This window comes from Gekko japonicus, unplaced genomic scaffold (genome assembly GCF_001447785.1).
Source record: "Gekko japonicus isolate JY-2015 unplaced genomic scaffold, Gekko_japonicus_V1.1 scaffold683, whole genome shotgun sequence".
NCBI classification, from domain to species: domain Eukaryota; kingdom Metazoa; phylum Chordata; class Lepidosauria; order Squamata; family Gekkonidae; genus Gekko; species Gekko japonicus.
The window spans coordinates 140905-163361 of record NW_015162499.1 but is presented as its reverse complement, the minus strand read 5'-3'; the positions used below and the strand labels follow the sequence as shown (position 1 = coordinate 163361).

The 22457-nt window shown below is 42.9% G+C and overlaps 1 protein-coding gene across 2 annotated transcripts in view; it reads left to right on the top strand.

Moving 5' to 3' along the window:
- The window catches only part of LOC107106014 (nck-associated protein 1), a 75247-nt gene that overhangs the window by 33695 nt on the left and 19095 nt on the right, over positions 1-22457 (top strand). For both annotated transcript variants that reach the window (XM_015406098.1, XM_015406097.1), the window contains exons 7-18: positions 2684-2821; positions 4732-4780; positions 7073-7229; positions 8780-8836; positions 9890-9986; positions 10161-10267; positions 12326-12458; positions 13810-13891; positions 15059-15117; positions 18831-18976; positions 19646-19778; positions 21517-21636. In XM_015406098.1, coding sequence (XP_015261584.1) covers positions 2684-2821; positions 4732-4780; positions 7073-7229; positions 8780-8836; positions 9890-9986; positions 10161-10267; positions 12326-12458; positions 13810-13891; positions 15059-15117; positions 18831-18976; positions 19646-19778; positions 21517-21636 — 1278 coding nt within the window. The remainder of the gene's footprint in view (positions 1-2683; positions 2822-4731; positions 4781-7072; positions 7230-8779; positions 8837-9889; positions 9987-10160; positions 10268-12325; positions 12459-13809; positions 13892-15058; positions 15118-18830; positions 18977-19645; positions 19779-21516; positions 21637-22457) is intronic.

Sequence of the window (22457 nt, the reverse complement as noted above, 5' to 3'; positions counted from 1 at the left end):
TTCCCCAAAATAAAGGTGGTAGCATCTCTCCAGAGCAGCATTTTAACCTTCTCTAAGCCATGTTTATTGCAGTACTTCTTGGAAAATTTGGAATTACTGTGGCTTCTTTTTGTACTAAGCCAGGTTCCCCCCCAAAAAAAAGAAAAAAGAAAAAAAAGAAAGAAAAAGATTTCATTGGTGCCTCAGGAGATGCACAAGTGTTGTATATGTGCTGGCTGACCCTGTTGTATTCCAGTGGATGGAGGATCTGCCGGTTATTGTTTAGATGTACACCTAACCTGAAAAATATTGGTATATACCGATATTCCCAAATCCCAATATCAGTATTATATTGGGATTCAGGAAATAATCAATATTGCCAAATTTATTCAGCTCCATTATACCCTATGGGGACTGTCCTCATAGGGTATAATGGATATGCGGTCCCCTAAACCCCTCCGTTTCGCTCCCCCTGCTCCATAGCAGAGGGGCGAAAGGGAGCGCTGAAATGGCTTCCTCCCATTTAAACTGAACAGTGCAGCAGGTCTGCCCGTCAGGTGTTCGGTTTAAGAGAAAAGAAGACGACATTGCATTTATACCCCACCCTTTGCTACCCGAAAGAGTCTCAGAGCCGCTTCCAATTGCCTTCCCTTCCACTCCTCACAACAGACACCCTGTGAGTTAGGTGAGGCTGAGAGAGCTCTTCCAGAACTGCCCTTGAGAGAACAGTGAATGACCTAAGGTCATTCCAACAGCTGCATGTGGAGGAGTGGGGAATCAAACCCGGTTCTCCCAGATTAGAGTCCGTGCTCCTAACCACTACACCAAGCTGGCTTTCAAATGGGAGGAAGCCTTTAAACTCCTCCGTTTCGCTCTCCTCCCCCGGTCCAGATCAAGGGAAAGTAAAATGGTTGTTGGGCATTTAAAACCAAACAGCTGACTGGTGTCTTAGCCAGTTTTAAATGCCTGTACAGGTTTAAGTGGCTGGCAGCTCGGTTTCCATATAGCTGAAAGCACCCGAATAAAAGCCAAATAAAATCAGCTTTTTGAGGGGTCAGCTTACATAATACCTGAAAAACCCCAATAAGGGTATTTATTTGGTTCCATTTCTGCCAAATGCACACCCCTCGTCTACACTGCTGTATATAGCTCACTGTAAGTAGGGTCCTGTTGCGTAATTTTTGCACCACTTGACATGTCATGCTAATACTTATGCTGTACTTCAGTTCTTTCTGGTGAGTTCCAGACTTGTACAAATCCTAACACACTGATTATTGAATATCCCATTCTGTTGACTGTACTGACTCACTATACGTAACCTGCCTCTAGTCCCTGTGAGAAAGGTGCCCCGTAAATAAATAAATAAATAGTCCTTGGAGCAGCTATTGCTGGGAAAGTCACTGGAACTTGGCAGGAAGATAAGACAAAAACCATCCCACCTTTGCCCAAGGGAATGGTGGGGGAAAGGTCCATGAGTGCCTTTCTCTCACAGTTGGGTAGAACCCAACCCCATTACATTGTTTTAGCTGTGCAACTACACTAAAATGTATTCTTTGTGAGCAAAATGAAATAGCGGTTAATTTATGTATAGATGCTGTTTTTCAGCTTATTTGGGACCAGAGTTCATTGTCCATTTTCTGCTTCCTCTGCACTGTGGGTAGAATGTGATCTCGTAGCACAAAGAGGATGTGGTTGTTTTTGCAGGGGATAGCCTCAGTGCTATGCTTGCTTTATTATTTATTGAGTACTGGTCGCTAATTACTAGTCGCTTAAATTATATAAAAAGCTCTCAAGGCAACTTACCAACTTATTTATTGAGTACTGGTGGCTAATTAGTAGTCACTTAAATTATAGAAAGCTCTCGAGGAAAATTACCAAAAAGGGGGGGGGGAACCCTCTGCATTGCGTTTGATCACCATTACTACTCTGTAGCAGCTTCAGGTGGAGCAGCTGGCTGTTTCGGGGTCAGGGAGGCCGCACTGGGTCGCTCGGGGAGCCCCCTGCAGGCTTGTCAGTCTCACAATAAATGGAAAGCCTGCCTGCTGGGGCGGCCATGGCTCTGGCTGTTGCCAGCTTCCACAGATGTGGGTGCCTGCAAGAAGATTATGGCACTTGGCATGGGGAGTAAGGATGGGTGCTTGGAGCCCAGGTTTTGGTGTGTGGGTGCTGTCACGACGCCAGGGTGCCCCAATGATGTCAACTGGCCGAGATGTTATGAAATAAAAGGAATTTAAATATACCCAATTGGAAAAAAACTTTCTGGTAGCATAAATTTAGCACTGGAATAAAATGAATTCGGGTCCTGGACTAGTAACTCACTCCAGTGTTTAAAAACAGAATTTAGAAATTTATTTACAAAAGATAGATAAACATAAACACATACAAGTGACTTGGATGACAATCCTGAAAGTTCTTATACATGGGGTTCTGATGCATGTACAATAACAATTCAAAAATTAATGCAAACTTTCGTGACAGGTGCCCATGCGCATGCGGTAGTGTTGTCACATGCAATGCTGAGTTAAATGCTCATCCTCTGGCTTGTTTCAGCAACTTGAGAAAAGCTGGGAGCTTGATAGTAGTCAGAGAGATTAGCTATTAAATGCCCTTACTTCGTGATTACTGAATCCCAAAAGAGCATTTGTTGTATTTTATAGCTAATTGTTTGTGACGTGCATTTCTTACTGAATTGTTTATCTTCTAGGCCCTTTCCGATGCCCTAATCTCACTCCAGATGGTCTATCCTCGACGAAACCTCTCCGCTGACCAGTGGCGAAATGCACAGCTTTTGAGCCTCATCAGTGCCCCCAGCACAATGCTTAATCCCGCACAGTCGGACACAGTATGTTTCCATTACAGTATTAAATCAAGAGGAAAGAGTCAAGTGTTTGTTTCTCAGACTTGGTTGTTACGTTGATGGTGTGGACATGTAACATCAAACCATGTGTGTTTTTTAAAAGTTGTGTTGCTGTATTTTTGTGGCTACATCATTGCAGGATGGAATTTGCAACAGCATGTAATTTAAGACACCATGCCTTTCTTAGTCCTCTTGATTTATTCCCTAACACAAGTTGAGTTGAATTTTTGTCTGTTGAAATGGGATTTTATCTCGTTAGCTCAGTCTGTTTTAAGATTGTCAACTACTGGGTTATGGAATTGAGGGTTTGGCTCAAGAGACATGTGAGTGGATTTCCGTTTGCATGGCTGATCTTCTTCGTGCTGCAGTTTGAGTGTGCATGTGGGGCACGGTATCTCTGATTTTTGCAGCTCTGCCCCCCTAGCCACATCTCATGCAGTTCCTTAGGATGCCCTGATCTTCAGGAGCAGCTTGGGGGGTGAGGGCATTAGAGGCAGCAGTGGGAAGGTGAAAGCTGAAAAGTTTCTCTGTATCATAGTTCCCCAATCTACAAAATTATTAGACTAGGAGTAGTTATCACCAATGCTCCCTCTAAGCTGTGGAGTCTTGTGAGCAAAAATTCTACTTTGTCATCTACTGGCATTAAAGTTGTGAGCAGGTGATTTGGCTGCTGCATAAATTAGTTTGCTCTGGAGCCATCCTTCCTGAGCGAAGGCAAAAATGTGTGAGCCAGAGGCTAAAAAATTGTGAGCTAGCTCATATTAACTCAGTTTAGAGGGAACATTGGTTATCACTGATGGAAAATGTTTCTGTATTGTTTGAAAGCTTAGATTTCTAAATCCAGATATCCTCCTTGCTCATATATTGAAGATGCATTCCGTTTTGCATCTGCTGTTGAATGTCTGTGTTTAAACATTTAAAACAAAGGGGTTTTTCTGAGAAAAAATAGTCTTCTGTTAAAGCTTTATTGTTAACTTGAGGCCAGTTCATGATTATAGTGACATCCATGTGAGTATGTGAGGATTTAGAATCCAGATAGCACTCACAAAGATTCTAGAAGAACCATCCTTCTGCAAAGGGAACTGCAGCGACTGATTGTAGAGGCCAGTTTGCTTTACGTTCCAAAAGTGCTTGTATTGTGAATTGGTCCACAATTGAGGACAATTTGGGAAATGTGCTTACAAAGCCAGAGTATGTAATTAACCATGTTCAAATAGTTTCCTCAGATCTTGCCAGTTCTGAGCCATGAATACTTTCTGTTCACCCTGTCAGTCTACTAGATTGTCACATGTGCATTAAAAAAAATTCAAACAGTTTCACCACTAAGCTGTCCTGGCTCCTCTAATTGAACCAATTTCTGAACTGTGTTCTGCACTGTGACTGTGCTATTCCAGGGCAAGCAAGAGTTGATATATTTCTAATGGATGTGGAGAAGCCTGAAAGGTATTCTTCAAGCTCTTCTGTAGCTTGGAAGCACTTGCATTTCCTTTGCCCTAAAATGATGTGTCTGCCTTAAAGCCCTAATAATTATTATTATTGTATGGCATTGTGTGTTGTATAGCCAGGAGATCCTAGGATTGTTTGGCAGCCTTAAGTTCTAACTCTTTAGTGTAATACACCACTAGGTGGTAAGCTAGACATTTTTTGGGCTGAGAGAGCTCTGAAAGAGTTGTGCCTCCACATGAAGCCATCTGGGTGACCTTGGGTCACCAGTTCTCCAGATTAGAGTTCATCATTCTTAACCACTTCACCGTGCTGGCTCTCAAACCTTAAAACCCTAATAGATATGAACAACCCATTATACATAGATCAGTCTTGTTTAAGGATTTGTATCCGAAGCTCATATATTGTTGCGGAGAGTCATTTTATTGTTACAATTTGTTTTTTCCAAACAGATGCCATGTGAATACCTCTCTCTGGATACAATGGAGAAATGGATCATCTGTAAGTTAAATCTACTAAAGCGGTTTACAGCTTCTTTCCTTACATGATGCGCCCTTTTAGAGTCAGTACAGAGGTAACCGTTCCCATCCTTGAAACCATGGTTAAAGGAATGAGATCTTCAGTCACCTCCCATAGTTCCGTTACTCTCATTTGCAAATTTCCTTGACTGTCATGGACCCATACTTCATGGTTGCATCAGCAAGCATCATGGTTGACCAGAGCGAGTGCCATTTAGGGCTTGCTGTTAACCCAGGATCATCTTCAGATCTTTCAGGTTTTAAACCCTGCTGATTAGCAGCCGACATTGTGGTGAAATAACTATTAACCTTTATTAATGCCAGCAAAAATGGGATGATGGAATTCATAGGCAATGAGAGAAAATGATCTGCCCTGACCCCTTTCTCTAGTTAGGGAGCAAGCAATATGACTGCATCAGTTTTTATTTTCCAGTTTCTGGAAATTCTTATGGTTCAGACAAAGTAGATTTTCAGTGGGAGAGCTAAGCATGCGCTTATATGTCCCTCACTGAAGTTAAATGGGTCTTGAAAATGTTTAATTTGGACTAGTTCATGCCCTGTGTGTCTTGTTGAGCGGCCAGCTGGTGTACTTACTTATACATTCTTTAGAACTTAAATTTGCAGAATTCTGTAGTGGGTCTCAAAGATGATCTGTTGGAACTGTGTACCGCTTCTTTATTTACAAAAGTTGCACCCTGCCTTTCTGCCCTTACAAGGGCCACGAAGGTGGCTAGGAATTATAAAACATACATGATCAAATTACATTATAAATCCATTGAAATAACCTCCCCTCTCAAACATCATTAAAACAACTTTTAAAAGAGTTTAAAAACAGAGTTAAAATACAAAGAAAACAGTTAAAATGCAAAACATAAAGCATTGGCCAGGATGGAAGGGTGATTGAGGGAATGCCAAACAAAAGTCTTCACCTGCTAGCGGAAGACAGCAACAGAGGGGACAGAGAAGTCTCCCTCAGGAGAGATTCTTGGAGCTTTGGTGCCACGACTGAAAAGGCCCTCTCCTGGGTTGGTACCCGCCTAATCTCAGCAGGCGGGGGCACCCAATGCAAGGCCTCCAAAGATGACCGTAACTGTTGGGCAGGTTTATAAGGGAGTAGATGGTCCTTCAGGTATTTTGGTCCCAAATCATATAGGGCAGTGACCACATCTTTTCTGTCCACATCTGCCACCTGCTTATCCAAAGAACACTCCCAGACTATGAATGTGTTCCTTTAAGGGGGAGTGTAACCCCATCCAGAATGGGTGACACCTTAAATCCCAGGTCAGACCTTCCACCCACCAGTAGCATTTCTGCCCTGTTGGGGTTAAGCTTCAGTTTGCTAGCCCATCTCCACTCCAGAACTGCCTCCAATTATGAGTGTATTGCTCATGACAAGAATTTGCCATTGCTTGAACCCCTTCTTTAAAATAAAAAAGACAGAAAAAGTTGCATTCCTGTTATGTCGGAGATCAATTTTAAGGGCTTTTTTGCATTACCAGTTTACTATACATTTGCATTTATTTATTTATAAATAATTTAAAAGATTGTTTTAAACTGTCCAGATGAGTTAAGATAAACCAGGACTTTTTTGGTGGTGGCACTCACCAGTACTAAGAACTGGCACCTTTTGGAGGAGGGGGGGCTCTCCCAAGTCCTGAGGGTAGAATTGGTGGAAATCAGTACTTCTTTATTGGTACTTAAAAAAACCCAAACTGGTTATGACAGTTGTTTTATTCAGAGCTCCGTTCAGCTCAAGTGGTTAAGACAATGAACTGCAGACCGGAAGGTCGGTAGTTCAGCAGTTCGAGACCCGAGTGCTGCATGACGGAATGAACTCCCATCTCTGGCCCCAGCTTCTGCCAACCTAGCAGTTCGAAAGCAAGAAATTGCAAGTAGATAAATAGGTACCACTTTGATGGGAAGGTAACAGCATTCCATGCACCTCCAAGGTCCATGCCGGCCACATGACCTTGGAGAAGTCTTAAGATGTCACTGGCTCTTTGGCTTTGAAACGGAGGTGAGCACCACCTCCCTAGAGTAGGATTCGACTGGCTATCGAGCAAGGGAAACCTTTACCTTTATTTGGAGCAACCAGGCTGGGGTTTCACATGTTGGTTGCAGTAAAACTGGGTATAATATATTTTATGTTTGTCTTGGACTCAAACCAGTGTTTTGCTAGAAAACAATACATTACTTGGCTTTTTAATGTTCTCGGAATTTCAGTCATCACTTGACGTAATTTTGTGGGGGTTTTTCTCTCTCTCTCTTTTCAAAGTTGGGTTTATCTTGTGCCATGGGATCCTGAACAGCGATGCGACAGCTCTGACTCTTTGGAAGCTTGCCCTTCAAAGCAGCTCTTGCCTCGCTCTGTTCCGAGATGAAGTTTTCCATATTCACAAAGCCGCAGAAGACCTGTTTGTAAACATAAGAGGGTACGGTGTTCCTTATTGCAGACTAGATGGCAGTAGCCTGTCATTCTTTAATCCGCGCATGATGTGGTGAGAGGGTTAACGGAGTGAAAGCCATCTTGTCTCGATATCCCATCCAGAGTTAATAGCTTGGGAGGGGCCAGTAAGTTCATGTGCGCCCTGCACCTTACGACGTAGCCACTGGCATCTGTTTTTCCCAGGGTTTACCTACAGCTGGGCAGAGCGATGAAACTTGGGTCCAAGGGGGCAGGGGGACATCCACATATGAGAGGGGAATAGCGAATGAAGAAGAGGTACTCTGGTTTCAAGGCCCAGTCCCTTAACTCGCGTTTGCAACATCCCTTAGATGCCTGGCTTGATATTTGTGCGTCAAGAATAGTTTTCAGTTTGGATATAATTTGATTTTGATGTATTTTAAGACAGGTACAGTATTCTTGTATGGCACAGAACGGCACTTAACTCAGTTCCATCCATTGCTGTATTTACTAAAAAAAAAAAGGCTTTTAAAAAACTTGTGGGGGGTGTCTTAAACTGGAATACAAATGTATGTAAGGTTGCCGTTCCCTCAGGGTAGCTGATCCAGGGCCACACTGCCGCAGCTGCAGAGAGAGGCCTGAAGGCGTGCCGCTTTGCCACCCAGGCCGGAAGTGCTGCCGGCCTGCTCTTTTCCTTCATGCTTTTTGGCTTGGCCAGAAGGCACAGAGGGGGAGGAAGTCTAGCCTTTCTGTCAGCTGCCCACATAACTGAGTTGCGTGGGTGCCCTCTCTCCCTTCCTGTTTCCTGGCTCCAGATCAAACTGAACTGGTGGAAAGGTGCAGAGGCAAGGCCAGAGGCCATGGAACTCCACTGGATGGGAGGGGGTGAGCCAGCCTCAGCTTAAGTCCAGAAATAATTTTTTTAAGCTTGGGGATGATTGGTAAAATAGAGATTAGTTGGAGGAGGGCACCTCTAGCTTGGCTGCCTTACCTCTTTTTTTGGGGGGGAGGGCTCTTAAATTCAAGGTAACCTGTTGTTATGTATAGCCCTTCTCTTCTTCGAAGGGAGTTGCCTTCTGTTAGGCTCACGTTCCTATCAAGCAACTACGGGACTCGCTGACTTCCGTGGAAGCTCTTATTCTCAGCTGCCGCTCTTTGAAATCAAAACTGGCAGTTTGTGAATTGGAAGAAGTGCCAGCTGTCCAAAGAAAAACAAGCTAATAAAAAATCTGGCTCTGGTCCCCCCCCCCCCCCCCCCGAATGGATCTTGGCCATGATATGCAGTGGCCTTACACACACAGGGAAAGGAACTGATTTGCCACTTCTGTGTAGAGTATACCTGATATCCAGAGGTGGAACACTGTGTGGTGGAGTGGCTTCAAAATTCATCTCTTGGTCAACAGTATACTCGGGTTGCTCTCGTGACGGAATGAGTGCCAACTTCTTTGTTCTGAAGTCCTGAGGGGCATTTGACTTAAATACAGGACTCTGATTTGTCAGCAGACTCTCGTGAATCTGTAGAGAGATGGAAGATAATGGTTTCACCAGCATATTCATGTGTTTTCTTTACACTTGCAGCTATAACAAACGTATCAACGACATTAGAGAGTGCAAGGAGGCTGCTGTATCACATGCGTAAGTGTGCTCATAGAATAAAGCTCATTGCAAGTTTTAATATTCAGGTGAAACGTATAAATGCCTTGATGATGTTGAAAGCTCGGGCTTGGAGCCAGTGATCCCACTTTGTGAGCCAAAGTCACTTCTTGTTTATGGGTGTGGGGACAGTTTGCCAGTTGTTGTTGTTTTTTTTGCCCTGCTGCTTCTCTGTGCACCCTGATTATACTACTCTGGAGGGACAGGCTGCAGATTTGGTGTGAGAAATTGGCAACTCCACATCCATCCATCCATGCCTTCCACTGACCTATCTGACTATTTGGATTTATGGTTTATACCATGATTCCTGCTCTGGTTCTGTGCTTTGTATCATGAATCCCACCCTGTGCTACCCTACGTGGTCGGTTCTGGTCTTGGGTATTATTAATATTTTTTAAAAAAAGATGGAAAGTGATTTTGTAACTGTTTTAGAAGGAATTCCATGTCTTGCCATGGGCTATTTCATCTTTGTACATCCAAGGTTAGGAAGAAATTGCCCACAAAGTTTAGATACAAAGTCAGCCTGTTTAAGATTGTTGAATTTGACTTTGCGAGGAATGGATTATTTGTTGAGCATTCCACCAGCAGTGTAAAAGCAGTATGGATTTACAAGTATGTTAATCCTGGATCTTGAGGACTGATGTGAGTTACTGACAATCTGTATCTATAAACACTGGCTTGGATTCCAACAGTAATCTCTGCTAATGGAAGGCACATCCATTAACAGGATGAAATTTCCCTTCTTGCCCTCGCTGCAGCCCACTGATCTCCCTGAAGTGCTGCTCCTGCAGGACGGGAGACTCAGAAATAGTGTGAGGGGTGGACGGAAGGCCTGCAGCGGGAGGCACTAACGGGCAGAAATACATTCACTTAATGGAAATGCCTTCCGTTAGCGGAAATCGTCATCTGGATCCAAGCTTGTATTTCTTTCTCATCCAGTACAGACTACTACAGGCACCAGTACAACTTGAATTGTGCTTTTTAATCAGGTTGGTATATTGTTGATCAATCGAAATATTTTTGTTCTCGAAACAGTGGTTCGATGCACAGAGAAAGACGCAAATTTTTACGGTCTGCACTGAAAGAACTTGCTACTGTCCTGTCGGATCAGCCGGGGTTGTTAGGACCCAAGGTGAATATCATTTATCTGTAACATAAACTTGTTTCATACATTCTCCTCCAATATCTCCTTTTTGTTTGTGAGCACAGTCTTTTTATAGAGGGGAATTCAATTACCTTTGCTGTATACGCACAAAATACATATGGAGTGGAAATATTTGAATGTGGGTTTTTTTTCCCCCTCCAGGCACTTTTTGTATTTATGGCGTTATCCTTTGCTCGCGATGAAATTATTTGGCTTCTTCGACATGCAGACAATATGCCTAAGAAGAGTGCAGATGATTTCATAGATAAGTACGTTAATATCTAGCGTTGCCTTGTTCTGATTGCTTGCATCATACTGAACGCCAGGCCCTTTGCTGTTTCTCTTCTCTGCTTGTGGCATGTCATGGCTGGGATTAGATTAGAGAAAAGGAAAATTTCCTTCTTCTCATGCCAGCTGCAAGGGAATAGCAGACCTTACGTTTGTGCAAGTTAAATTTTGTGTTCTGTCAGTTTGCTTAAAAACGTAGTTGCATGTTTGCCAAATGCAAGCCACACAGTCCGGGACAATGTGGCAGTTGTTCAGATTCGAGAATTATGGAGGCATGCATGATTCGTCAGAGTGTGATGTGCTGCTTTTCTGTTCAGAAGCAAGATATAAGCATGAATGCTCAACTCAGTAGTATCTGACAAAGTGGTTGATTTCTTCAGAGGATTCCTCCTCTTCAAAATGTGTATCTTGCTCTTAGGGCCACAGTGCAGAAAACAACTTAAGCATCTAAAAATAGAGGAAAAGCCCAATAATATTGATGCCAACAATAAGTGAATTGTGAGGCCCGGTAGAAGAAAAAAACATCAGGAAAACAAGAAAACTCAAATTAATTAGTGCCAAATGCCTGCTAGAAATGCATTGTTTTAGTCAGAGGAAAGGGTGCCCATAATGTTGGTGCCACTTCTGGGAATGCCCTAGTGGTGACTTGGTAGTCATGTGACCTTAGTAGGCGGGATGTAGAGCAGTTTATCTGCAGAAGATCTCAGTGTGTGGAAAGGTTGATATAGGAGAAAGGCAGTTCTCAAAGAACCCTCGGACTGTTAGGGCTTTAAATGTCAAAATCAGATTTGGAATTGATCCCAGAATTTACAGCTGCTGTGGTAGCCACATTTTTTGAAGACTGGACTAACACAGTCATACACCAGTTTGGTGTAGTGGTTAGGTGCACGGACTCTAATCTGGCAGAACCAGGTTTGATTCCCCACTCCTCCACTTGCACCTGGCTGAATGACCTTGGACAAGCCATAGTTCTGATAAGAGCTGTTCTTGAAAAAGAGCAATTTCTGTCAGAGCTCTCTTAGCCCCACCTACCTCACGGGGTGTCTGTTGTGGGGAGGGGAAGGGAAAGGAGTTTGTAAGCCGCTCTGAGACACCTTTGGGTAGTGGGGTGGGGTATAAATCCAATCTCTTCTTCTTCTACCTTTTTTGAGCATTACATTCTGGACCAGCTGTACTTTCTGAAAACTTGAAATCATTCCACACAAACTTGGCAGTGATCCAGTTTGGAAGTCCCTTGTAACTAAGACTAGATCCATAATTTCAGGAAAGGGTATGGTTGGTATACATGTCTCAGCATGCTTTAGCTTTGAATGGAGGTGGACAATTTGATCTCCATGGTCGCTTTCAGCTCTTAATATCTAGCCACCCCTGGCCATTGCTGGCATCTGCCAGTGCCAGGAGTAAGGCCAGTTCCAGGAGCGCACCCATGCGCCATCTCCATCAAACACAATCCAAATAACAATTCCCAGGTTGGCTATGTCAGCTAACTATATCAGCTGATAATACTTCTGTCTTGTCTGGATTAGGATTCATCCTCTGAACCACCCCAACCTTCTGCTGTGGAAGTTGAGGAGGAAGAGCCAGTCTATCCAAACATTGTCATCCTCATGCAGTCCATACGTGCTGTGTTTCCATTGGATCTCAAAGCACATTGCATGTTGGTTTAATTTCACTTTGATTTGTTTTCCACTGGAAGAGTGGTGAAGCCCACTGAATCATTCCTGTTTGTTTAAGTCCCTTTCCATTTTTAATGATATCTTTAATAGCTTTCTTTAATTACGGGGACTCATTGGGACAAAACTTAGCAGTAATAAAGTGTTTGTATGGTTATGTTCTTCCTTATTGGGTCGTCCTACTGAAGTGAGAAATTTGGTTATATTTGAGAAATGAGAAATTTGGTTATAGAGAAGTTGCCAAAAGTAATAAACTGACAACAGTTAGTCATTTGAAAATGAGAACGTCTCCTCAGAGTTATAGGGAGGGAGGTTTCTTTGCATTTGGTCAACATTTTTGCTGTTGTTGTTGTTGTTGTTCTGAAGGCACATAGCGGAGCTGATTTTCTACATGGAAGAGCTCAGAGCACATGTACGGAAATATGGCCCAGTTATGCAAAGATATTATGTGCAATACCTTTCAGGCTTTGATGCAGTTGTCTTAAATGAACTTGTGCAGGTGAGTGGTGTGGGTTTTGTCGTTAAAAAACCTTACATGTGTTTCACGTTGATTTTCAGTTTAACAGGGAAATATTAAAAACGTTTAAAATCCTGTAACCTTGGTTTATTCATTAGGGTGGGGGGAGGGGCTGGATTGCCTGCAACTAAACGTGAATATATTAGTGCCAAAGGAATTTGGGGACCCCATACATTGGGGACATTGACCAGTCAAAGGCAGGTATAGTCATGGTTAGTAATTGCGGCAAGTGGGTATCTTTTCAGCAGCCAGCAGATGGGGCTCAGGTCTCATTATTCTTCATGGAAGGTCTGCATAGAGTATTAAAACTGTCGCCAGTATATCATTATGCAGGGATAAAAATGCTTCCAAGCATCATCTTTGTTACACTTAATACATTTAATACCTGCCTTAAGTTTTGAGAACCTTATAATAAGAGAAATATGTATCTTTTGTTGTTGTTCAGTCGCACAGTCGAGTCTGACTCTTCGCGACCCCATGGACCAGATCTAATGTATATGTATCTACTATTATTTAAAAGATGGTTACTCTACCTTCGTTCCATACATTTGGCCTTCGAAGTGTCTTACAAAATTCATTAAACCAACTAGCAGTGCAGAAGAGTGTCCCATCCATCACATCACAGGTCTTAAGTGTCCCACCTGTCCTTTTTACTGCAGCCCCTTGAACCATGCATCAGTTCAAGAAGGACCCCCAACAGTCAATAGGAACTTTACAAGTCAGATGGTCTGTTAGGGAAAGGTGGAAAAGATCCACATCTATGAACTGCTTCTGTTAACAGCCGTTTGGATCCAGGACATAGTGTACAGTTCAGTACCTTAGAGCGTGAAAAATAGCTGTAGGTCCATATTTTAGCTGATCCTAAAAGCGTGCTGTGTTTTTTGTTGCACTTGAATAAAAACGGATTAGCAGCATAAGCCTGGATAAGCCATCTTCTTAGAAGAGAAATTTCTGTATTTTAATTTTCCAAGTGAAAGCCTGTAAAATTCGGTGGACACTCTTTTTAGAAGTGAACACTTCTGTGCACAGCTGCTTTCCTCCTTGCACTCATCGCTCAGTCCACTCTTGCACATAACCTGTATGTCCCACACCTGCCTTCATGACTTTCTTGTACATGTATACCTCTAAGACTTCGTCATTAAGTTGTCACGCTCACTGTTGTCAAACCTGAGGCAATTGGTCTAGCAGGGAATCTTGCTAGTGGTCTCCTGTCAGGCACATGGGGGTGTTGATGCGTTCTGTACTTCAGCTGTCAGTCCTTCCTGGTGGTTTGGTAGATGATGAAATCACTGCTGTAGCGTAATATATATCTATTTCTGGTTTTAATTTTTAGAATCTTTCAGTGTGCCCTGAAGATGAGTCCATCATCATGTCCTCTTTTGTAAACACGATGACTTCCTTAAGTGTGAAGCAAGGTAACTCATGTGTGTGTGAGTTTATTTTTACCATCTATTGGGGCTACACCAAATGTAACATTTTCAGCCTTACTGGCTTTCAAGCAAACAAGTAATAATTGGAGGGAGTGTGGTTCAGGGAACTCACTTAATATCCAGTCCACATCCGGAACCAGTTTTTCTTTCTCCCTGCGCACACGCACCCCCCCCCCCAAGGCTCAGGTGATGACAGGCACTCAGGCTCATGAGGGTATAAAAAAAAAAACCTATCCCTGCTGTTGACACAGAGACTAGTAACACCTCAAGATATTGCAGGGCTTGCTCCTGTCTCCTTGCTGTCATGGTGACTGAAGGGAGCCTCCACATTCAGAGGCAGTAAATCTCAGAATATCAGTGCTAGGAGGCAGCATCAGGGCCTTCCAGGGCAGTTGGTTGCCCACGGTGTGGAGCAGAATGCTGTACTAGATGGACCATTGGTCACAATCTATAGAATCATAGGGTTGGAAGGGACCTCGAGGGTCATCTAGTCCAGCCTCTTGTACAATGCAGGAAATTCACAGTTACCTTCCCCCCCCTGTTGTTTTTCTGCATTTGTTCTTGTCCAGTAAAGAGACTGACACTTGGTGGGGACTGAACTGTTGGTTTTTCATGTGAAAATGCGTGAATTTTGCTCAGGATATTATCTTTTCTCAAAGGATGCATCACATTCCTTCATCTTTGCTGGAAGTGTCTCCTTTCTTCCCTCCTGTTCTGATCTTAACTGCATTAGGGAGTGCTGGGGTGGTGGGAGAGGTTGTGCTTCAGAATCCTGCCCAGGAAGGGCCTGTAGATCCCCTTCAGAGAGCTACAAATATAACAAGTTCGGTTCTAGCAAGGAACACTTTTTTTTCCCCTACCTATCTGGAAGGCTTGATGAGGCCACACTTCAGATGAGCAAGTCATGCAGATCCAGTCAACATGTTTGTTTCCATTCAGATGTTTGATAGCATGAGCTACTAACAAACCTCATTGGAACTGTATGTTTTTGTTTAAAAATGTACAAAATTAGTATACTGAAGATTAAAAGGAAAAGCAAAGTTCTTAGTAAGAAGTAAGAGCAGAATGAAGTGTGTTTATTTTGTTGACTATGTAGTTGACTGTGCAGACAGGTTATTATAGTTCTGTATTTCATTTTCCTCCATGGTGCAGTTGAAGATGGGGAGGTATTTGACTTCAGAGGAATGAGACTCGATTGGTTTAGATTACAGGTAAGAATTTTCTTTGGGCACGCCTGACCATAAGGTATGATCAGTATGTTTAAATATTTGATAGAATCCTAAAGTAAATCATCAAGAAAAGATTAGTGAATAATCACTGAGCTCCCTTTTTGAAATTCCTGTGTTTTGTGTATAAATAAAATTAAAGCATTGGTTTGCAACTAATTATGGGTTTGGATCCAGTGGGATTTCTATGGGGGGGCAGTTTTCACTTAATTTCACCTGCAGACCCCTGATGCCTCCCTCGTGCTGTTCCTCGGGGTGCCCGACAGCTGTGTTTTGGGGACATTTGGGGCTGCAGCAGGAGGGAGGAGATGAAAAGGTCATGCTCCACATATAGGAAACTCCACTGGATCCAAGCCAGAACCTTTGTGTCATAATAGTTCACACCTGTCAGTCACACAGCCCACATGCATTCCACAACTGTATCTTCTTTTAGCCAAAAGACTTTGGGGGTTCTTGTTGCAATTGAAAGATCATGTATTTGAAAGCCAAGGCTGAAATTCTAGCTTGCATCTTTGAAAGCAAATTGCATTTGGGGGGGGGGGGGAGGGGACTTTTGAGTAAAGATGCTCAGGTTGTACATGGCCAGAACTTTACAAAAGCCAGAGTTTTTCGTGACTGGGTAAGCAGTGTTTCTCAGTAAGATGGAAACTAAATGTGTATGCTGTTTTCATTAGTAAATTCATAAATATTCCTGATGTGACAATCAAGTATATTGCAGGGCTCAGGGAGTTCAAGGGCACAAAATAGGAGCACGAGATCACTTACTGAGCTCCATGAGCCGAGACTGGAGTAACTCTGCACAGGGTGGCACTGTGTCAGCATCTTGGGGTCCAGCAGGAAACTTGCAGTATTGTATTGTTTATAATGTTTAACATAAGAGTCAGGTATCTCTTCCTCCTGGCCTTTTCTAATGCAGAATAGCAATCTGTTTGCTAGATGTTCTTGTTTAAGAGGTAAAGGTATGCCCCTTAAAAGTGATTTTGAGCTAAACTCATGCAGTTGAGGTTTCATGCACTGAGTTTTTTTTTTAGATCTGAACCTCTTTGCTCAAACTTAGATCCAGGTGTAATTTCAAATGGTACCTGAATGAAGCAGTTCTGGTAAAAGACGATACAAATTAAAAGCCAAGTATGTTGTAAGGAGAGTTTCTGTATAGACTGGCATGGAAGGAAGGAAGGAAGGAAGGAAGGAAGGAAACTATTACTGCCACACATCATGTGAAGACATAAAAAGAGGAAGAAATGAAATATGTTTTATTCTCAAGCAGAACTTAAAATAATAATAACTCCCCTGCTAGAATAGAAGCAGCACATGGTATGTCTACAGGATATTTTAGAGATGTCCCAAAGCATTAAGGTAAATTTAATCTGAATTACAATTTTTTTTGGATAGGAACTCCACCAGTCATTCTGTTGCTGTTGTTTAAAACATTATTGTCATTGTGTTACTGTTTTTGAAAACAGGAGCAACAAGATAATATCATACTGTCTTTGGGAAATGCAAGTTGGAGTGATAAGGGTAGAATAAGAAGCCTGTAATAACACAGCTGTGTAGCCAGTGCAAAGTTCAGAAGGTTACGCCCTGTTCTTCAGCATTACATTCTGCACACTGAGAGAACCTTTTTGTAGAAAGGTCATGTTGTTAAGACACAAAGCCAGTCATTTTTCTTGGAAGCTGTTTTTGAGATAGCATAAAAGGCCTGGTTTTCCTCATTTCTTCAAAGCACTTCTAAGGGCAGACAGGGTTGAAAAAACACTTTCCCTTTTATCACATGCTGGGTTTTAGGGTCTTTTCTTCTTTTTCCAGTGGGACCAGGAAATCTTTGGCTACAAACCTAACCTGAATTCTTCAGCAGCCCGATTTTCAAGTCACAGCTGTGGTGGTAGCAAAATAACATGGGTTTCTAGGTCCCGCTAGTGCTTTGAGCACTGCTGGGTGCCATTGTGAAAATATTTAAACAACAGCAAGAAAGCTCTTTCAGCAAGAAATATAAACGGTTTGTTGTCGTAGTCTTAACTACAGGTGACTAGTGCAACTGTAAAATCATGTTGTCCGGCGACAGGACCCGCCCCAGACTTGCAGGATCAACTTACCTTAGCTGAGACAAGCCATACACAACTGGCAGCTGAAGCAGCCAGGCCAGGACACGCTCGGAACAGGCAGGGCAGGGCTGCAGACTAGCGGTGTATCAGTATTTTTCAGATATATTTCAGCTTCCTAAATGTATGCGAGTTTTCTCAGAAAACCAGGGGGAAAGTTTTTTTAAAAATCCCAAATATATCTGAGAATTACCGGTAGATCCAAAAACAGAGGAGAGGCGGGAGCAATCTGTCAGCTGTTTGTCGGGCTTCTACTGCAGTCCCTTTAAAGTTTAAAGGGACTACATAAGACAGCTCGAGGATCAGGATCAGTTGTGCCGGGGGGTGGGGGGCAGACTGTTCCTGCCAGCTGGGCTGGGGGCTGGCTTCTTGTGCAACCCAGTTTAAACCGAGCTGCAGGAGAAGCCGTCCCAGCCAGGATGAGTGTGCCTCGGGAAGCAATCTCCCGCAGGCACACAGATTTCCGAAAAATCCCAGATCCCAATACCATACCGGTATTGGAATCTGGGATCTTTCGGAAATACCGAAAAAAACCCTGGGTCTAATAGATCCAAACAGAAAAATACCAGATTCAGAAAAAATTGCACACCCCTACTGCAGACTCTAGGTTCATTGATAGAGTTTGGCAGCCAGGTGGAACCAGTAACATCCTCAAGCCCTACCTGGGAAAGTGAGCAACCTTAGGATGCAGCTTCTGATTGGGTGAAGAGGTAGGGAGGAGGAGCAAGCCAGGGGAGGGGATCAGAAGGGTGGCCTGTTTAAGGAGGATCTGCAGCTGGCCGGGGAGGATGAAGTATCCTTGCTCAGTTAGCGTGGAAGAACAGAGGATACTAAAAGCCACAGGAACAAGGCAGTGCAACCTCTCTAAGCTGAGGCCTTGCAAGTAGTCCTCCCCTGCAAGGAAGGTCATGACAGAGCAAGGCCAAACACACCCTTGACCAAGGGGAGTGTCACAGTGTTCAGATAACTTCTTACGTTAGTGTATGTGTTTTTAGAAGATTATCATTTCAAGTATAAGCTGACACATATCTCCCAGAATTCTTTATGGCAGAATGTGGAAATTTAGAATCAGTGGTTTTATAGAAGTGATGCATGCCATGCAGTTTTGACAGGCAATATAATTTGGAGTCCGCCTTTCTCACCAGGACAGAAGGAGGATTACACAGTGCAAGTTAATGCAGTGAATAGGATGAGGCATCTAATAAACAATGTAATAGGACTATGGTTACAAAAGTCTGAAACAAAGCATAAGGTATTAGGCATGATATGTTACACAATATGCAGTGCAGGAAACAGAAAACAATGCAGTGAGAGCACGATAATACTTATAGCAATAGACAGTACGTGCTGTGCTCGGTGGTAGCGTCCCCAGTCATGTTCCCTTTATAAAAAACACCTTCCTGAACTATTTTGTATTAATATACACAACAGTTCCCTGAATTCTTTTACATAGTTTGCTGAATTATAATATGTAGTTTGCTCTTTCATATTCAACCTTTTTAAATACTAATGCTAGAATACAACTGTTACTTTAATGCACCAATTTTCACATGAGATGTGCTCAAAATAATGAATCGGAACTTTTTTGTGTTCCCACAGGCCTACACTAGTGTGTCCAAGGCTTCGCTGGGTCTTGCAGACCACAGAGAACTTGGAAAAATGATGAACACAATCATTTTCCACACAAAAATGGTAGATTCCTTGGTAGAGATGTTGGTGGAAACATCGGACCTTTCAATATTTTGGTATGTAATTTATTTTAATCCTTTAACCTTTTCATGTTTGTGGTGATTATTTTTGTTACCAACAAAAAAAGAGTCACTGTAATCCATTCTAGGATGTGTTTGGATTGAACAAGTCAGATCTGCATTAACTGTAGAAAGAAGTGTGACTTGTCTTTGGGATTTTTTTGGGAAACAAGTTGCAAAATTGAAATGCTGTGCATGGTTTAAAATGCTATTAAAATTGCTGCTAGTAGTAAAATTTTGTGCAGTCTTCTCTGCTAGGAGATGAAACTGATCTTGAGGGGGTTTGGCAGGGGAGGAGGTAGAAGATATTCTCCATAAATAAATAAACGAGAACCCACTTGAGTCACAGGCCATTAAGAAAAGTAGTGGCAACTTATCTTGGGGAAATAGGTATCTTATTATTTGAACTACCTAATTAGAGACACACACTCATTTGACTGGGCTACTGCAGATATTGTGGAAAGTTTTAATCTTCACTGGTTGCTTCCAGTAATGTGCAGTGTCATAGAAACTAGGTGGTTAAATTTGCTGGTGTTTTAAATTTCCAATGTGCTTTGTTACTAGATAGAGATAGATATATATGGGCTTCAAGTCATACTTGTATACATATTGATCTGTAATTGTTTGTTGCATTGGAATGGAGTTGTAATTTGTATTTCTGATCAGTTTTTATAGCCGTGCTTTTGAGAAGATGTTTCAGCAGTGTTTGGAACTACCCTCTCAGTCCAGATACTCGATTGCATTCCCTCTGCTTTGCACCCACTTTATGAGCTGCACCCACGAGCTGTGCCCAGAAGAGGTAATTTTGTGTCTTACTGTAACGCTTGCACAGGACTGGGGAAGCTGCAGGACTGGATTGTTTTCAAATATGGAGGCCAGTGGAAAAGCATGAAATTCCCTATCTCTGTTAAGCAACCTGAGAAGCACCGTTATTTCTTTGAGGAGACACTTTGAGGAGAGCCAGTTTGGTGTAGTGGTTAAGTGGGCGGACTCTAATCTGGGAGAACCGGGTTTGATTTCCCACACCTCCACTTGCAGCTGCTGGATGACCTTGGGCAAGCCATAGTTCTGTCAGAGCTGTTCTTGAAAAGAGCAGTTTCTGTCAGAGCTCTCTCAGCCCCACCTACCTGGCAAGTTGTCTGTTGTTGGGAGGGGAAGGGAAAGGAGTTTGTAAGCCGCTCTGAGACTCCAGGTGAAGGGCGGGGTATAAATCCAATCTCTTCTTCTTCTTCTAATGAAGATAAAGTGCTCTAACTGTTAAGGAGTAGATTCAGTCTAGCACCAGCAGAGGTGTGCTAGATGAAGTGGCAACTTTTCCTCCTACTGCTGTGGCCCATGAAATCATGCTCTCAGGGATCAGCAGACCTCTGGGAACACCGTGGCAGTCTGCCATGGGACGCTGCTATTTTAGAAGTAGCTTACTCGGCTATTTGTATTTAAGAACTCCATAAGTTACTAGGATCTTCATTGTTAAATTTAGGGTTAACGTACGGTATTACTGATTCCGTTTCTGTTCAGTAGCTGCATAGTAGTACGGTAAAGCGTCCAATTGCTAAGGAAGTTCTTTTTCAGCTCAAACAATGGCCGCGTTCAGATTGGCAATTTGAAGCACTAGGGAGTCGTGGCAAAGAAAAACCAGAACAGACCCGGAACGGCTTGGTTGTGGTATTCCTGTTCACACCACAGTGAATGAAGCGGGAGGATATCGTGGAGGAAGCGCAACGGAGCGTTTACACTGTTGGGCTGCCCTGGCAGGCTGTTAGCAGCTGTTTCCATACTGGGCTGCATGTGCCCATGTGCATGGCTGCAGCAGCAAATAGGGCATGATCCCGCAGGCCTTGACGACACCTGCCCACAGAAACAGCCAGTGACTATTATCAATTACTGCGGGTTGTTCCCGCCTTAGCAGCGCTTGCGTTCACACTCAGGGAACTGGAATCAACCCGCTCTACACACGATTTGCTACCACTTTCACCTGGTATCTTTTAAACTCGGGGGAAAGCGGCACGAGATGGCTTGAGTACGGCTGGGGGACGCCTGACAGATGTGCCTGTGTGAACCCGCCCATTTAATTCGCTAGAACCGCTACTGAAACGTTTGGCTGCCAGGCCAAACTGCCAGTCTGAACTCGGCCAATAAAAAAGCTTTTTGGAGTTTCAAAGAGTCAGATTTCTTCCCCATCGTATCAAGTTGCAAAACACGGTTTATAGGCTTCTCTGTGTTTTCACAGTTTCAGTGCATATGTGTTTGACAGTGCGAGTTGCATGGCTAGGGCTGGATCTCACCAGCTTTTTTGCCCTGTCTCTTTATTACAGCCAGTGTCACACTTGGCTTTTCTTCATGCAGGTCCCATGGTCCCCAGCATAGCCTTTTTGGACAGTCAGAGGGGACTCTACCCCCCTTTTACTCAAGTGGAAAAGCTGGCTGGACCTAACCCGTAGTTAACAGTTGTACTTTTAGTTGTAGAGTCATTAACAGTAGCATTTTAATTACTGTGATAACAGTTTAGAGAACAGCTCATGTATTTATCTTGATAGAGACACCATATTGGCGATCGCAGCCTTTCTCTCTGTAACATGTTCTTGGACGAAATGGCAAAGCAAGCTCGGAACCTTATCACAGACATTTGCACAGAGCAGTGTACTCTAAGCGACCAGGTGAGAATTTAGTTTCCGTCTCTTTATGGATAAAGATCTTGTTACTTGATGACATTTTCCCCGATTTTCTAATAAAGATTTGTTAGCCACTTCTTTCATAAGACGTCTTCCGTTCTTCATTTTAACTAGCCTTAACAGTAACTGCTCTCGGAGTTCTTTTAGATCTTAATTGTCAGCAGATCAGCATTGTTAATGAAACAGGGTGCAAGGACATAAGATATTGGAAGGGGGGGATTTTAAACTGAAAATGAGGGTTTCTCAGGGCTCAGGCGCGTTTAACAATACTAAAATGTTGGGAAAGAATTGAAAACTTAAGATCTAGCTCACTTAGCCAACAATCTTTCAATTTGTTGTCATCCAAAGACCCGCACAGCGCCTTGTGTTTCACCCGCACAGCGCCTTGTGTTTCTCAACAGCATACTCTCAAGATACTCCATCGCCGATGATCTTCTAGGAACATTAGTAGATAACTCACCACTTAGAAACTGGATTTGTGACTTTGATGCACAGATTGACCGTTCCTTAATATTAAAATCAAAAGCAGCACCATGGTACAAACTAATTAAATTGGATCACGCTAGAACTCCTTATCTAGTCAGCATTCCTAATTATGTACTCAGAGTGACCTTAACCCCCTTAATGCTTTCAATCAACTTTTGGAGGGTCGCTTTAATCACATTCCAGTGGCCCAGTGCGTATGTATTTGTGGATCCAACACACTTGAGGACTTACCTCATTACATCCTCTTTTGTCCATTATATTCCAATCCTAGAGCCAATTTTTTGGCAGGAATCTTATGTGGTTTAAATTTATACCATCGC